Source organism: Paralichthys olivaceus, chromosome 13, assembly GCF_024713975.1.
Source record: "Paralichthys olivaceus isolate ysfri-2021 chromosome 13, ASM2471397v2, whole genome shotgun sequence".
Lineage (NCBI taxonomy): Eukaryota > Metazoa > Chordata > Actinopteri > Pleuronectiformes > Paralichthyidae > Paralichthys > Paralichthys olivaceus.
The window spans coordinates 12,890,387-12,908,111 of NC_091105.1; the positions used below are offsets into that span (position 1 = coordinate 12,890,387).

The 17,725-nt window shown below is 40.3% G+C and overlaps 3 protein-coding genes and 2 long non-coding RNA genes across 6 annotated transcripts in view; 2 read left to right on the top strand and 3 right to left on the bottom strand.

The window, feature by feature from the left end:
- Window positions 1–17,725, top strand: part of LOC138413481 (uncharacterized) — a 26,155-nt gene continuing 8,430 nt past the window's right edge. The window contains exons 1-2 of the long non-coding RNA XR_011245836.1: window positions 1–77; window positions 207–325. This is a non-coding gene — a long non-coding RNA (uncharacterized lncRNA). The remainder of the gene's footprint in view (window positions 78–206; window positions 326–17,725) is intronic.
- Window positions 895–2,845, bottom strand: LOC109633436 (urokinase plasminogen activator surface receptor-like). Its single transcript, XM_020093292.2, has 5 exons — window positions 2,688–2,845; window positions 2,237–2,356; window positions 2,013–2,159; window positions 1,384–1,494; window positions 895–1,306 (listed from the first exon to the last, which is right to left on the bottom strand). Exons 1-5 carry the CDS (start codon window positions 2,728–2,730, stop codon window positions 1,104–1,106), a joined length of 624 nt encoding a protein of 207 aa, XP_019948851.2. The 5' UTR covers window positions 2,731–2,845; the 3' UTR covers window positions 895–1,103.
- On the bottom strand, window positions 3,394–10,814 carry smg9 (SMG9 nonsense mediated mRNA decay factor). The gene is made up of 13 exons (XM_020093288.2): window positions 10,321–10,814; window positions 10,160–10,234; window positions 9,502–9,736; window positions 9,265–9,362; window positions 9,042–9,154; window positions 8,401–8,512; window positions 7,724–7,819; window positions 7,444–7,529; window positions 6,176–6,282; window positions 5,969–6,076; window positions 5,761–5,886; window positions 5,526–5,670; window positions 3,394–3,904 (listed from the first exon to the last, which is right to left on the bottom strand). The coding sequence occupies exons 1-13, from the start codon at window positions 10,603–10,605 to the stop codon at window positions 3,826–3,828; spliced, it is 1,665 nt and encodes a 554-aa protein (XP_019948847.1). The 5' UTR covers window positions 10,606–10,814; the 3' UTR covers window positions 3,394–3,825.
- On the top strand, window positions 10,999–14,051 carry LOC109633435 (uncharacterized). The gene is made up of 2 exons (XR_011245834.1): window positions 10,999–11,334; window positions 12,069–14,051. It is a non-coding gene; the product is annotated as an uncharacterized lncRNA (long non-coding RNA).
- The window catches only part of kcnn4 (potassium intermediate/small conductance calcium-activated channel, subfamily N, member 4), a 19,426-nt gene continuing 15,802 nt past the window's right edge, over window positions 14,102–17,725 (bottom strand). The window contains exons 7-9 of one of the 2 annotated variants that reach the window (XM_069536892.1): window positions 16,695–16,764; window positions 15,554–15,714; window positions 14,102–15,414 (exon numbers count right to left, since the gene is read on the bottom strand). In XM_069536892.1, the coding sequence (XP_069392993.1) occupies window positions 15,411–15,414; window positions 15,554–15,714; window positions 16,695–16,764 (235 nt within the window). In that variant the 3' untranslated portion in view covers window positions 14,102–15,410. Of the gene's footprint in view, window positions 15,415–15,553; window positions 15,721–16,694; window positions 16,765–17,725 lie in introns of both variants that reach the window. The other variant, XM_020093293.2, reaches the window with a different exon arrangement.

Genomic DNA, 17,725 nt, shown 5'->3' on the forward strand with positions numbered 1-17,725 from the left:
TGGGACGCCATGTTGTCTTTAGTGTTTATCTGCCTTTTCCCTGAAAGGTAAGCGTGGTCAGGCGTCCTACGGGACAGGTGAGTAAGACCCAGTGTAGTTTCCAGTCTGCATCAAAATGAAGTCACTCAAATAAACTGTGTCCTTTATTTATACACAAAAACAAAGATTTACACATAAAGACGTTTGGCCTATTGTCTGTTGTGTAGACTGCAGTTATGACTCAGCTGCTGAAAGTTCAGGAGAACAATCAGCTCCCGTCATCAGTGTCTGGTGAAGACATGATGAACCTGATCGAGGAGGAGAGCAAAACGTCTCTGAGAGTGCAGTAAGTCATTAACACAGGATTTCAACACTTCATTTTTTCCCATTTACAAACATCCAGAAATAACATCAAATACAGTAGTCTGGCTGATTTCGTTTCATACTGTTGTCCTGGTCATCCAGTTCTAACTCAAGCTCCTCTTATCCCTGAGCTTCCAACCATATTTTACTTATGATTGACAATCAGATTTACCTGATTGTGAAATGAACATGAAGAGAGAGCAACCAAATCACATATGACATTTACTTTGTTAAAATGCTTAAAGTTAACTGGATCAGTAAAATAAACTACATATATTTAAATAGATAAATTCAAATAACAATGATATAGGTTCTTTGTTTGTTTCATGGTATTGCTGTTTATACAAATTTACATTTATTTTCAACAAGTTTATGACTGAATCCCACTGAGGGCCCTTTCTGCACATGTGTTGGGACACTACTCTGAGGTGTTAATCTCAATAACACATTTAAAACTGATATGAAAATATAATAAAATCCTTTAAACTACTAACCCCAGTTCTATAACTGAATGATGAAGGATTTGGAAACCTAAAAGAAAACACACAAATATACTCTGGCAGAAAAGTGTTTATTTTGCTCTTTATTATGAACATATAAGTTGATATATCGGATATGTAAATATATTCAATTTAATAACCCTATGAACCACAAATCACATTCAGAACTAACCTAATGATATTTTCCTTGCTAAGTTGATACTATTTCATTTATCAGTTGAAAGTAAAAGGAACAGTGTTGCACAGTGATGCTCATGTCAACTAAGAGAACATGACCGAAGCGATCAATGGTGCCACCAGGAGCAGGAGGCCTGCACGTGTGCTGATGGCACTGTTGCAGAAGTTCCCCTGACAGCAGGTCAGCTCTGCTTTAATGACTCCTGCTATCTCTGCAGTTTGTGCACCTGAGCACATCATTGAGGAGCCACAGCCCTTCATGGTCGTCTTTTCACCCCCGAGGTCCACTGAGAGATGAGGAGTGGTGTTAGAGTGTGAGCTTCATGTTTTAACGTCTATAGAATCACCACTGTGGGCCTGTTACCTGTGGTTGAAATGCAGTGGTCCTCATTCCCCTCACAGTTTACAGTTCCAGTGCACGATTTTCCATCACAGCTGAAGCACTTTTTACCATTGGGATTGGATTTCTGGGGCTCTGTACCGCAGAGTGAATATTGTTAGTGTTCATTTTAGACAGTAGAGGGCGGCAGAGGCAGGCAGACAGACACACACACACACAAACAAACAAACAGAAATTGCTATGTGCAGCTCCACTGTGGCAGTTGGGATATTGTGCCCTTGGGCTCCTCTATAGCAGATGGTAAGGTAGGGGAAAGTAATTTACCTCGTACTGGCTTGTCTTGGAGTTTGAGAATTGTCCATCTAACATCTAACATATGACATCTAATAACCATCTCAAACATTTTTCATCAAGTTCTGATTCAGCTCAAGACAAAAAATGTAAATAATTGACATTGTTTAGCTGTTTTTTTCTGTTTCTTTTTTCTATTACAACAACTGAAATCTGACTTCAATTCCAACTTTTAATGCAGTCACAGGGAGGGTAAGAGTTTTACAATTTTGGACAATTCTTGCACATGCAACTAAATGCCAGGTTTAAACAACAAAAAGCTTTCATGAAACATCCAAACATCAATAGACAGAATATGTGACCTGGTGCAAATTGAGTGTTGCAGAGCTCAGAGGTGCAACACTTGCTGGTAATGTACGTTCTGCTGACTCCAAAGTTGAGCGAGCCCTCAACACACTGTTCGGCCGTAACACAGGTTTTCGCATTGATGTCGCTGACTTTCAAATCACCTGCAATAGAAGAGTAACCTCTAGTGAAGTGTGCCACTATGTAATAATGAGGACAGTAAACCACAAGAGTACCATACCTGCATATGTGACGACTCTCAGGGCGCCACACTGAGCACCCTGGAATGGACATTCTTTTTCTGTGTCTCTGCAGGATCCTGACCCTCCAGGTAAACACTCAAAACACTTTAAAGTGGAGGCTGAGGGAATGCATATCTCAGTTTAGTTTGAAAAAAATGCAACTTTTCTTATAAAAAAGATGTGGACAAAGACATTTTAAGTCTAAACATTCACTCTCAAGTACAGTCACCCTTATTATAAGCACAGCAGCTCTGAAACAAGTAAAAGGGATAATTAGTAACATTTCTCTGTGGGGTGGAAACATCTTTGACGTTTCACACGTAACCTTAGGTGGCCAATTTCTTGGCAGCATGTGTCAAGGCAAATTTGTTAACAGAAAATTACTATTCCTCTTTCCTCAAAGATTTTGAAGATTTTAAAAATCAGATCACAGAAAAAAAAAAACCTTACCTTTCGGGAGAAGCACAATCCCAAAGATCAGGAAGAGATGCATTTTGTGAGAGAGAGAGAGACAACTGATTCGATTTTGATTTGTCTGTTGGTAGATAATCCTAAAAGGGAGTGGTCTCCTTCACTCTCACAGGACTCTTTCACTTACCTTTGATAACTTTCGTTTACGTGGATATGAAAGCTACCTTCTAACGGTTAACTATTAAAATGGCAATGTTGGTATCGGTATGAAATGCTATACCCGGCCAAGTTCTGATTCAGCTCAAGACATTAATACAGAACCACATATTATGTAGAGCCTATATATAAAAATGTAAATAATTGACATTGTTTAGCTGGTAAAATCCATTTGTTTTCTGTTTCTTTTTTCTATTACAACAACTTTTAATGCAGTCACAGGGTGGGTAAGAGTTTTATCATTTTGAACAATTCTTGCACATGCAACTAAATGCCAGGTTTAAACAACAAAAAGCTCTCATTCAACATCCAAATATCCAATCCTTCACTTAACTTTCATTTTCATGGAAAAAAGATTGTGACACTTTACTCACAATCAGGCTGAACCAGGGCGTGTATGTGAAAGCTACCTTCAAACGGTTAACTATTAAAATGAGGTGGGTCAGTATGAAAAGTTATATCCGGCCTTGTAAGATGATTTATCACAGTTTGGTTGTAGCACTGTGCAGATTAAGAACCACACAAATGATCTTGTTGCTGAACTTTTTTTATTCATGAGTATTACTCTTATAGTGATGTATTAAAGAAAATAAAAAAAGAATTTACAGAGGGCTGTATACTTATCTCAGACAATGTGTGCACTACCACCACATCAAAACTGCAGTTACGACATCTACGACTTGCAAAGTTTTTTTTAACCACACATTGCTTAGACATTTACAGACAATATATTGCTCCTCTTCTCCCACATGACACTTCCTGAGGCAGGGACAGGAAACTTTCTGACGTGAACCTTTACTTTACTCCTGCGTGGCATGTGACTCTTCAACACTGACCAGGCTTGTGGTTTCACTTCCTAAAGGGCCTGAACAATGATCCTTAATTCAGGACCACATTTGCCCTGAAGTGATATACGAAGATACACTGCAAATAGTGGTTGAATGAAAATTCAACCAAGGTGTTAGCACAGTAGTCGACTGTATTCTGACAGCGCTGAGGACTTTTTCACCCCATCCCAGATACGAGCTGCATAGTGAAACCTGTAAAAACAGAAAACAAAAAATAACAGGTGTGTCACACCTAAATATACGCGTTGATACACATCCACCTTGTGAACATATTGATATAATGACTCTGGAAAACCTTCAGCAAGATCAGGATAACACCTACATTACCTATTAAAATAAATATATTGCTTGAATAAACAATCCAAATAGGTCGGGGGGTTAAACTTTGTCGAGTCCCTCTCTACCTCCCCCCCTTTACGTCTCCTGCACAGTGGTGAGCAATAGAGCTGTGGGCATGTGTCTTGATTCTTGCAACATCGATGACTCTGTTTCAATGAGACAGAACACAATCGATTCATGTTGTTTTTAGCTTTGTCTCTTCGCTGAATAATTATAACACCAAGAGCTGCAACATGCAATTTCAACACTAGATATCACAAAATTCTGTACCTTTAAGTAAAGAATGTGAGTACTTTTGCCACCTCTGGGCACACGTTTAAAGTTGCTACACAAAACGAGACGTGACGCACACAGTCAGGACATCAGGGTTAAGACGCACCATGGTGTTTTAACTACTTTGTTGCAGAAGAAGTGACACCCCGTTTATCCAGGAACATAAATATTAATTCAGCAGTATGGTGGAAAATTATCTTGTAGTTGAAAAAGTAACTTGTTTCTAAGCCTTTAATGACCTGAACCAGAAACCAGATCATCCACCCACTGTACACACCTTAGCTGCTTCACATAATACACATACACGTTCCAGAGAATACACCTGTACGAGTGACTTCGGGTCACCTCTGTTGGACCACGATGGAATGCTGACCTCTGTATCATCCCTTCAGACAGCCATCCCTGTGTGGCCTTAGAGGAACTGCACTTTTCCTCTTGTCAATAATTGTGATAGTGGTCTTCCCTATCATTTGCATATTGGTCTGGCTCCATAGTCAGTTCCTTGTGACGACTTGCTTTCTTTTACATCCATCTACAGTTCCATTCAAATGCAAGCTGATACAGGATAGTAAATAGTGATTTCCCCGGCTTGCTCTTCATGTCAGAAAACCTGTGTCGACAAACACAGCAATTTGCTTACCTTACAGTATTGGTGATGATACATTTTGAATCCTTGTGAAGGGGTTGAATTTGATGTTTTACTGTGGTTGTGCATTGTCTTATGTTGTCATTAATGACCAAAAGGGAGGAAGTGTGGTGGAAAACTATTTTGTATTTGAAAAATATTAACTGACATTAACTTATGAAATCTAGGAGAATTGTGGATATGATACACTGAAATGCATCCAGATACATTGTTGTACATTTGAATCATTTGTTTGTACCAGATTTGAAGTCATTCCCTTAAGGTTTTCTGGAGATATCATGTTCACAAGAATGGGACAGACAACGCTAAGGCATAATGCCTCCAACCACTGACTGTCACCAGTGCAGAGTCATAATTATACAACATATTATGATCATATTTATATAAAGTGACCAGTACTCTGAGAGATGTTGTTCATGCAGAAAATAAACCTGAATTAAAACTACACTAAACTATAAAAAAGAGGGTGGTGGAAACAAGATATTGAAAAGTCGTGACAGGCATTTCAATTGTGGTGGTATGAATGAAGAACATATAAATGTAAAGTGGTTCTACCAGTTCTTCTCTGTTAGGATGGTGTGGGACAGCTGACAGCGGGGCATGGTCAGTACTTGGCTGCGAAGTTTAGAAACCATGGTGGAGAAAGAGGGGTGTCCTCTGTAGCCCGGGAGTAGGGAAAAGAGTGGGTATGTTCCCGGCCCTAAACATGGAACCATGATTAATTCACACGTTACACAATGTACAGGAGGACAACTGAGTTCTCTCTTCTGTGAAAATAAAGCCTTATTACCTGCTTTAGTCAGATTATCTTCCCCATCACTCTCCTGCACAGGAAGAAGGAACATGTTGACCTCAGGTGACAGATAGTCCGCTCCCAGGCCAGGGAAGATGTTGCAGTCCAGCATGGACAATGTACCTTAAGACAAACCACATAATATAGAAAGAGTGCAGGTTTGGCAAGTTTGTAGACGCAATTTAGGGTTTATTTGATATGGTACCTTTGTATTTGAGATGGGAGTGGGCCATTAATTTATCCACCACCATATGCATGTTCTTCAGATTCCTTGGGCAGAAATCATCCCGCTTAGCCTTATTCTGGAGGAACACTGCGTGAACAAGTAATTTTAAAAGGAGAGTTTATTCAGTTTATGATCATTGAAGCTGGTTGGTGTGTGAGACTGTGTTTGTTTTTCTGCATAACAAACCTATATGGGGATAGTACTCTGCTCCATCATCACTGCCTGAAGAGCCAGTGCTGTCATGGCTTGCAGACGGAGTGGAAGGTTTCAGCATCTCAGCGGTTTGAAGAAACCTATTGACAAACATTAAACAACAGTAAACCTTCTGTGTGGTACCAACATCTGCAAACCAGGACTGGGCAGGGACGTGCACAGACATTTTGGGGGGCAAGGGCTAAAAAAAAAAAAGGGGCACAGTCATATGTGTTTGTAAAGAAAAATGAATACACTCACACAATTGCTAAATACTCAACAGGAGTAGAATGAATAGTTATTAAATGAGGAGCCTACAATCAAAATTATGAACATTTACGGGTGTGGCGCTAGACCACTGGTGAAGAGGGAGCTGGGCCAGAAGGCATACCTCTCAATTTACCAGTCGATGCTCCTAACCTCTTTTATAGTCATGAGCTTTGGGTAATGACTGAAAGAATGAGATCTACAAAATATATACAAAGAATATCTGGGGGAGCTTGAGGGTAGAGCTTCTGCTCTTTCACATTGAAAAGAGCCAGTTGAGTTGGTTCAGGCAGGTCTTCTACACACATCCAGACAGTAAGGACCCACCTCTTCCAGGATAGACCCAGAACATGCTGTATTGCATCTCAACTCATTTGACCTGGGAATGCCTTGGGATTCGCCCAGGAAGAGGTGGAAATCTGAGCTACTTTGGAGAACTACGACCCCATCCCAGATAAGCAGCAGAAAAAGAAAGGATGGAAAACTGAAAATAAACAGTTTTTTGTTTACAAAACCAACAGGGCACCATTAACAAATTCCTCATTCCTTCTTGCATTGGCTGCATTAGATATATGATTGGGACATTTCAACTGCAAACAGTATACAGGTTAAAAAGATTAGAAAGGGATATGCTCTGCTGAGACAGTAAACTAAATACTTGATAAATCTAAATACTATATCACTTGGCTGTAAAGAAATTGGGATTTATGGCCATAACACAGTTCTCCTCCCTGATTTTCAGGACACTCACTGGTTTTCCACAGGTCTAGCATGTGGCGGTGTTTGTTGTTTACAGGACCAACACAAAGCATAACATTATTGAGCTCATAAAAAAAGCAGAAGACAAATATCCTCTCAAGATCCAAGATGAAATATTCAACATTCCTATGGGAGGGGGGAACATGCAAGTTATTGTCAGAGTCGTGCAGATTGCTAACATTTCCTTGCGAAGCTGGGGAGTTAGTATCACACAGATCAATCGCAAATAAACATACCTGTAGAGGTTTAAGTCAGTGAACCAGTCTTGAACCACAATGATCACATGGCAAACAGTGAACAGGAAGGCAGCGATCTGAAGTGACTGTAAACATATTATAGTGAGCATTGATGTGGTTATATTTCATTGTGTGTGTACAGAATTAAAATGACTGTTAAACCGTTTGGCAGTAAACAAAGGGACTAAAGGTACATGTTGGTCTGTCGAGGTTCAGCACCAGAGATCACATTAATAGCTTGTGTTTTCATGAAGCGCCCCTTTGCAGGCTGCTCACTTGCCTGCATCTCAACGTATGTGTGAGGGAGGTTGTACTCTGGGGGCAGCTTCCGGTCGTTGTTGATGAGGTGGTCCAAAATAGATGGACTGAGCATTGGCTGAAGAAACAAACAAACAAATAAGGCATTAAAACACATCTTGTTGCTCCATCTACAGGTAAATTATTTTTCGGACTAGAGGCTCATTTATGCTGCTTTTACAAATGAAAAGAGATGTGTCAGTTTCAAATGATGTTTTCATCACTACCTACATGCTTCCATGCATCCTATGCTTGATAAGCAATACATCCACTAGAGGACAGCACAGAGTCGAGAGTTTCTAACAACATGGTCACGGTGGAAGAGGTTGTGAAACAGACGCCTGTAGTTTCTTTCCGACTCTTAAAGTCCCAACTCAATCAGTTTTGCCATTTTTTAAATTTCTTCTTACGGTTTTATGGATGTCTTGATTAAGCTATTGGCAACACTTCTGCCCATAATTTCTGTTGGTACTGTTCCATTTTGTCTGTTTTATCCATATCCTTTAAAGACATAGAGGACGTGCACAAAAATTAATGGAATAAACACAGAGACTGTACAGAAGGCTCCAACCGTTACTTCTCTCTATTCTAACGTGAAATTTACTTTTACAGAGTGTGTTTATAGAAACATACTCTGTATCTTCAATACTTTATTATTACCTGTGTATCCAAGAAGATGACTCTCTCCTGTGTGATGAAGAAGTCAATCCCTGTGCTCTGGTTCCCTCCTCTTTCCTTGATCTCTTGAGTCTGGGCTCTGAATACATAACTCCTGTGCAAACACATGTTAAATCCAAACACACAGAATCAGTACTTAATCTCTCTCTTACTGATGGTGCAAGTCACAGACCATGAAACATGGGAGAGTGATTTTTTCATACCGTCACATCAGTTCATTACAGTGTCACACGTTGAGCTTGGTTGTTTCAGTGGACTATGCTTTCCCTGGTCAAAGCATTTAACTACTTGAAATTGAGGTGTTTTATTCTGGTGTTGTCAGTGGTGTACTGACAGAAACTTTTACAGGCAGTAGAAAGTCAGTAAAATTATTCTTAAATTACATAAAGTTCTTCTTCATACAAAAGGACCTTTTCTGGAATTACAGGAAAGCCTCATCCTCAATGTGTGCAAAGTATCTTTAAGACACTGAATCCTTTTTTTATATTATTTGTTTTATTATATTATTCATGTTTTATAAATTTTTAATGGCTTTATAATTAAAAGAAATCACTACATCATTCACGTGTTACTGAGCAGTTTACAAGCTTGAGCTTATTGTTGTTGTTTTTTAATAACATTACCGTTGATCTTCCTCAGGGGTGTTGGCAGATAAAAGTGACATGACTGTAGACTTCCCAGTTCCCTGAAGGCCAATGACTCCCACCACCAACATATCTGTCTGGTCCCTCAGATACTGCAACGCATCACAACAAAAAGCAACTTCCTCAGAGTAAAAACAATACAATGTATTCAAAATATTTAATACAGTGGCTCCACAATCAACTAAATTCATTAAATACTCACCTCCATGGCACTGTCACACCAGTTCATCTGATCATCCACAAGCTTAATGCTGTGCTTCATCTTCTCTGGAGGGAGGAGTTTAGACTGGCCAACCATAGCTGAATGTTCATTTTAAAAAAAAGATCAGGATTTGCTTTTTTTCTTTTTTCTCTGCACACAAAATTTGCCCTTACTGAGCACATCCAAGAAGAGTATTTGTAAGCATCATAGCAAAATTTGTTATGAACAATAACTCACGGTCCACAGCGCTGCTGGATGCAGAAGCACCCATTCCTCGGTTTTGGATCTGGTATACAGGCTGTGTAGGTCGCTGCCCCTCTCTCTCCATCTTGGAGGGCCCGGGGCCAGAGGGCTGAGCTGCCGCCTCTGGGGGGGTCCCCGTCTTTGTTCCATCATCCCTGGCTTTCATCAGCATGATTGGCTTCTCCAGGACTGGAGTTCCACTGACAGGTGCATTTGCCAGTGGCTTGGCCTTGAAAAAGATTAATTTAACAGCACAAATCAATGGATCACATGAGTGGAGAAGTAGAAGAAAATCATGCCTTGTGTTATGACTGCTTATTAATGTTGGCTCTTAACCTCCACAGGGATGGTTATGTTCACATCAGCGTTTATTTCTGTTAGTTAACAGCATTACATAAAAATGACAAAGTAGATTACCATGAAACTTGGTGGAAGGGTGCAGTATGGGTCAGGGAAGAAACAGTCCTAAATTCTATAAAGAACTGTGCTTTCAAAGCACCCCCAAATCACTTAATGCAAATGTAACATAAAGTCCAGTCTGACTTCCCTGAGAGCAAAGTGCTACTTAGATGTACCAAGCAACACTGTACTGTTTATGTTCAATAAAGAATATTGCAATAATGGTTTAGAGTGTGACCCCCAGCCAACGTACCCTTTCTCCGGGGGGCTTGGCAAGAATGATGGGGGTCTTCTGGATGAGTGGACCTGGAGGATCCTCACTCCCATCCTGAGCAGACACGTGAAAGCGAGTTACTACCCAGTCACACCAGCAGTGTCAACAACCCAGACTCCATTAGCGAGTGTTTGTGTTACCCTTCTTTCTCTCGGTTGGTATTCTCTGTCCCGGCTCGGACCGGACAGGTTTTGCCCCGGGGGTCCCACGTCTCTGTCTCCGCGGCGGCGCCTCCTCCTGCGCCCCTGCCCGTATATCCCGGGCTGACTGTGGCCGGACTCTGACATGTCGTCTCCCCGCTGCTGTGAACACAGAGCTAGCAAAGCACTGGAAAGTAGAGGCGAGCTAAAGGTTGTTGAATTTAACGTATATCGTCTCTCCACTATGAGTCCTGACACATCATTCCCCTTAAAGTCTGACCTCATCTAGTAGCGACACCGCTGCAGATCAGACACAAGCACTTTCATTACGTTGGCTGAAGCTTTCATTTGGTGCGCTTGTTTTGTAACTCGATCTCAACTGTTAAGTTATATCTTTGGAGCGGTTCCTCTGTATTAAGGAGCTCCACCCGCTTAAAATGACAACTCGCTACTAATCAAACGCAGCTTGTCCTTCTGTTAAATAAAGTCGTTCTAAAACATCGTAACGATTTAGTTCCGGTTCCCATCAAGTTCCAACAGTCCGTGACCACTTAAGTTGTATGTATTAATTAACAGTTCTCTGTTGGCTTTTTGTTTTATTGGAAAATAGATTATTATTAATAATAATAATCTTAAAGAAGGGAACAGCTCCTATATTTCGTGTATACATTATTGAGATGTGGGCGTCTCTTCCGGTTCTAACCGGAAATGGAGGATGTCTGTGTGCGGACGCCATCGACGTTAGGGTAAAATGCACTGAAATTAAACATTTACTTTATTTGGATGAAGTGAATCAGAACTTTACTATCGTTCCCATCACAGCTAAACGTGCCGGAGACAGACACGTGGTGATGGAGGCTGTTTCTCTGAAAACCCTAGTCAAACAAGTCAACATTAGCTGTTAGCAGTTTGTATAGTTTTAGTATCGTACAGTAAATCTCTTGGAGTTCGGTTATTTCACCGGTGTGATGAGCTGCAGGCTGCGGGGCTATGTTGCTCTTTCTGTGGCCAGAGGTGAGTAGTTTCCCCGTGTAGCTTTGAGTGCATTGTGTTGTTACGCGGCTCAGTAAAAGCTTCTCATGTATAAACCGTGGGCTTTTAGTTAACTAGCTAAAACTGTTCAGACGAAGCAGATTGTGTGTGGTCATGTGAAGACAGGAAGTAAACCACAGTTTAGAGGTGCTACTGTTGCTGAAACTCAAATACATTCAAATGTTATAGCAAAGACTAAAACAGCTGCAGTCACACCAACACCACAGGCATGCTAGCTTCGTTTTGACTATGGTACTCTATAGGTTTGAGCATAATGCTGACATGCAACATTAAAGTGGAAGCACTTAGGTTAGCCTATTAGCACGCTAACCTTTGCTAGCTAGCGCAAGATAAAAAATATGATCGGGATTTGTGCAGATAATTAGACAAAAACCATGAATGCTCAACTGCTTGTTTGTGAGTTGTTTCATGGCAATCTGGGTGAAAGTTGTGGAGATATTTCACTTAAAGCTACAGGTGTTTTATCAATTCTAAATCTCATGGCAATCCATTACATGGTTGCTGCATATCAGAAAATATTATCGCATTTTGGTTTGTCATTTGGTCACTCAAATGAATTAGCAATCATAAATTAATATGATGTAAACTTATTAGCTTTGTCAGTAATCTATATCATTTGTAGTATAACTTTACAGGTAAAAATCACATTTATAAATATTTTTCAGTCATTCTGTCTTTTCTGCTCTGACTTGCAGACCACTCAGACGTTGCCTTGACCACCTCGTAATGTCTGAAGACTCCAGCAGCGATGAGGAATGGCATAGATCTACAAAAAGGCAGGCAGATGCACACGCTGGGTTAAATGTTGGGAATGTGACACAATAAAACTTGATGTCGCAATTCATAAACCAGGATATAATGCGCATTTGCGACACCTGACTTGACTCTCCACCCGTCTGCAAAAAAAGTGGCATCAGTCTTTCAGTAATGTGTGGAAATTGAATGATCATGCAGAGATACATTGCAGCAAATCAACGCAATGTAAAGAAGTTCCTACTTTGATTCCTGCAGTCGTATGTCAGATTCCCAACACTGACATCTTTTCTAATGTGGTGACTCTTTAGCAAAGCACAGAGTCCGGCTCACCTGACTCAGTGTCAGAGTTGAGGCTTCAACAAAGAACTGAGATGAAGCCTAAGACACTGGAGACACCTGACAACAGCGTGGAGTATATTGTGGTTGAAGATGATACAGACATGGAAAGTGACAGTGAAGAGGAGGAGGATTCTTCAAGTTCTGAATCTGATGTTGAAGATGAGCTCTCCAAACATAGTAACTTGTGTCCCAATGATCCAGATTTGGACGATGACTCAAGTTCAACTGATTGTTCCAGTGACTCTTCAAATAGTCTTCACTCAAAAGAAACTGCAGCACCCCCCCCTAGTGTTAATAGTTCAATATGTGCTGCGTGTGGTAGGGGGCCCTTTAGGTCGATGAAGCTCCATTTGCTGCACTGTAGTGGTATTAAGGTGAAATATGAGTGTTCACTGTGCAAGAAGCTCTTTCTAACGGAGGGTGCTCGTGATACACACTACATGCCATTGTATTCATGTCACATCTGTGATCAAGTTTTTTCTCACGAGAGCTTGTACCATCACCACCAGTGTCCAAAGAAAAGCAAGCCACCTTTGGTCTTCTTTTGTTCAGAGACAATGCCTAAAGCATGCAACATATGCAAATCCTTTTTCACTTCAGAGAAAACTTTGTTAAACCACATCAACAAAGTTCACACATCAGTGGTCAGCACTAAAATATGCATTATTACCGATCCATCAGCCTTGACCAATAAAAAGGTTTCACAATCTCTCTGTGGCACAGCTGCCCAGTCAGCCATCACTACAAATGAAGTCAACCAGGTCAGTAATGGAAAGCTCCACATCGGCCTACCCTCTGCGGGGTCACACTCCACTTTTGCAAAAACTAGCCATTCCTCTTTCTCAACCACACGCAGACTTCCTTCCCAGTTATTCATGGCGTCTGCTGCTTCACCTGTCAGACTAGAGAAAGAAAATGCCCTAGGTGAGCCAACCAACAGGCCTCCAACTTGCCTTTCTGCACAGACTAAGAAAACTCCAGCCACTGCAACCTCTGACCCCGAATCCCCACCAGCACCCACTATTTTGGCCATGTTTGAGAATGACAGCCAAGATGTGGCTTTGATGAAACGCATGAACACAAGCTGGCGCTCCAAGGTCCCTTATTCCTGCAGGCAGTGTGGGGCCATCTTGAGGCAGCCCTCCTTCATCATCAGCCATCGCTACCTCCACAGAGGCCACCGCTCTCATCGGTGCCGGTGTGGACGAGCTTTTAAGCACCGGCTGCATCTCCTGCGACATTGTGTTGAGCATGCTGAGGCCATGAGCTACATCTGCATCAGTTGTGGGGAGACTTTCATTGGAGCAAGACTCTTAGCTGAGCACATGAAAGGCAAACCACAGAAAAGGTCCAATCATTCTGGACATATGTGGAAACAGAAAGTTAAAAGAAAGTGCAGAATGGCCTTTACATGTGAGTGTGGACAACTGTTTTTAAGGCCCTCTGCTTACATATGGCATCAACTTCAAAACTGGAGCTGACAAAACATCAACATGTAATCAGTTTTTCAGATCCTTCTTCAACTTTGCGCACCACGCTTTGTAAAAGAAAGTGTTACAATAAAATTGACATTTTGTACGTCATCTGATTGCCACCCTTCTGTTTAAAGAGTCACTGCAAAATCACATACACGCTCTTTCTTAATGGCTCTTTAATTACAAGCATGTTCTGGATGATTGTTAACATGTTCTCACCATGTGCAAATGATACATAGTAAACGTTTAGAATAAGTTTCTTTTGACAACATACTGAAGTACAAAGACAGTCAACCCACTAGGCTGTTTTTTCAGTATTTTGATTAAGTTAAAAAAAACACCAAACTCCAGTTTATCCTCCAGAGGAAGGGTTAAGTCCAGTTTTGCTTATTTTTCTCAAAGTGCATTTTAACAGTGAGGGGTGTGTATGGGGGGTTTCTAAGTCCTTGTGTGTTCTGTTTTTCAGATAATTTAATTTCAGCCTAAACTGATAGAAAATGTCAACCTCTTCTAAGACATCAATATCCAGGTTGAAAATAGCAAACCACTTTTTTGTTTAAAATGAATGTTATACATATATTTTTGACTCTTCACAATATCACAGTCAACTTATTTCATGTCCACTTGGTGGAGCTGTTGGGTTGATAAAGGTTGATCTTCCAAGGCAACTTGAACTGAATTTTGATTATTCTGAGAACAGGTGTCGACTGCAGATAAAAATCACAACCCTCAATGTGGACATTAATCTATGAGTTCTAGTTTATCTCTGTTAAGATGTCTAGGACTTTACTTATTGAAATAAAGGTTGTTCTTAACTTGAAGTATTTTGTTCTGTCGGTGGAGCATCACATCAATTATCTTAGTAGGTTGAAGGAAAACAGAACAATGAAGAAGTGTTAGTTTGTACTATATTCAACAAGCCTGTATGAAAATAACATTTGGCCTGGGAACCTTTAAACTGTCTACTAATGAACAAATGATTTGCACAAGGGTCTTAGAAAAGTTAGAATATTGCAAGAGATTTCAAATAACAGTATGTAAAAATATATCTCATTCCACAGGAATAAGGCAGTAATGGAGTCCATCAATGAAATCTTAAGTGTAGCAGTTCAGAGAGCATCCTGGAGGCATTACATAGATGTCCACAGTCCTCGTTTGACATTAATTCAGTTCCTTCAACTGCTGAAATCACACAGAGTTCTCAAAATGCATATTGATTCTTCGCCCACAGTGAATAGGAGTCTTATTTTATCTGTATACTTTTACAGCTATGAGTCACTGTGCAGTGGACTCAGCACAGGGCCAGAAGATGAGATCTTTAGTAAGTATGCCAGTCTTCCAAGTGGTTCAGCAAGTTAGAGTCTGGAGCAGCTGTGGGTGGAGAGGATTCACCGCATTTTCATGGATATTGTAAATTCAAACACTGGAGGCAGTTCACTCTCTTCTTCAGAAACGCATGGAGCCATGTCACCTACAAAGAAAATTTAGACGAAAATGTGTTATTTTCCTAAGCAGGCATGTTCCAATTAGGGCAGATCAGTGTACCACATCCTGCAGTTTGCTGTTAGCAGAGCTGCACAGTGTCACAAGCACTTCTCGGTGATGTTTACCTGATCTCTGGCTTGTGGTGACGTAGGACCTGAGACAGCATCTCAGATGTTTGTTGGAAGCAGCGACTCAGTTCGTCCAGCTTCTGCTCCATGGAGAGGATACGCTGCTCCAGCTCCCGATAGGAGTTGTTCCAGTTGGCGCTCAGGTCACACATGATCATCTGCATCTGTCGAAACCGGCCACACTTTAAGTATATGTTACAGATTTACAGCAAAGCTCTTACTTACTGACTGAATGACACTGTTATTATTGTGCATGTTTGAGGCCAACTCAGTGAGGCAAGCTTGAAACCACCCAAGTATTGTTGACTCAGAAAGTGTCACTTATGTTGGTAACTCCTTTAGCAAGTTGAAGAAACCGGCCGTACAAACATGTTTTTTTCCCTCTATGTTAAGTGGGACTGTGGCTCAGCTGCATTTAGTCAGTAAGTTTTAAATTCAAGATTCAAGTTTATTTCATTGCTCATAGCTGTAAAAACGGAGTGGAATGAGATTGTGTTTCTAATGACCCATGTGCACATACAAACGGTTAGAACAATACAAGAAAGAAACAGTTGGAAAAATAAGACGTGCCCAAGTTAATATAATAAAATAAATAAAATGTGCATGTAGTTATATGGTTCTAAAGAAAGTAGGGCATTAGACTTTGCTAGTTAGGGAGAAGTAAGCCTTTATTCTTACGGCCAGTGGGAAGAAGCTTCTGCAAACTCTGGCTGTTGTACAGCATGTTGGGCTCACTGCTCGACTGTATCTGATGGAGTGACGGTGGCATGGTTTACTTTTTACATCTTACTAAGAGGCTTCACTTGAAGACTGGAAAAAACAGGCTTGTTTTCCACATAAATCAATAAGGAAATGTATAAATTTCACACGAGTGCCCCGTGCTGGTTAACATCTTTATATCTTGGGGTTATCCCTCTGTGCCTATGAATTCCTGACTCAAATGAATCCTGAGACATTTTATGGAGATCTTTTAACAAGCCTTTAATGCGTCTGAACACTTGATGATAAACAGCAGACTGTAAAATACTGTGTAAAGAACTGTGTGAGTAGTGATTGTTGCTAGGGCAAATCTTCATCTCATGTGGCATCGGCCTGTACTAGTGAAACATGCATTATATACAGTGACAGTGTCGCTCACCTTAGGCAGGTCCACCATCTCACTTACGTAATCCCTCAGTTGTCTTTGTTTGAAGCGTAAATGACGAAATCTGCAGAAAAAATGGTTTTGATATAGAATCATATTTTCAAACACTGGGACAATAATGTTCATTTTATTTATTTTTTGCTCCAAGATTACAGTATCAATAGAAGAAAGTGAATAAAACAGTAGAGCATTAAGTCTGAGATATTTAAGTGAATAAAGAATAAAAGTCATAAGTTGTGTTATAAATCGCCTCCTAATGGAAATAATGGAAATGAGAATAAAATAAGTAAGTTACATGAGACAGTAAACAAATACAAAAGTGGCACTAAGTAGTTATGATAATGGTACGTAATCTGGAATAATGCACATGGAATTGAAGTAATATGATGAAATGTATAGTAATATTGTGCATATATATATATATATATATATATATATATATATATATATTCATATATATGTATTAGATAGATACAAAACATTGATCAAAGGTTTATTACATAGTAAGGAGAGAAAATGTCTAAACTTTAAATGGAAACCCTAAATATTGAACCCAACATTGCAATTAACTCTCCATGCATGTGTAGTGTACTTAATCCCAATCTATGGATTTGCCTCCGGCTCATACTTTCCACTATGTATTTATTTATAGTGGTTCTGCCTGGTGTAAAGGAGGAAGTACAACCCCTCCACCCAGGCAAACACACATACTCCTGTTGTCAGGATAATGACCACACACCTCTGTACTTCCCATCTCCATCACTTATTCATGGAGGAGGAGCTTGGGCTCAATGACGAAGGACCCAGCTCAAATTGGGGAAAAGGTGGCTCCTCATGTCACGTTGTCTGTGTTTCAGAGGATTAACATTAAGAATTGTGTTTGAGAAAGTAAGCAGCAGTTTCATTTTGCCAGCACGCTGAAGAATGTTGTGTTTATTCTGTTGATTCAAAGGGTTGAAACTTGCCCTGCTGACATAAAACAGGCAAACACATCTAATTACTAATCTTAATTAGGCATTAAAGGC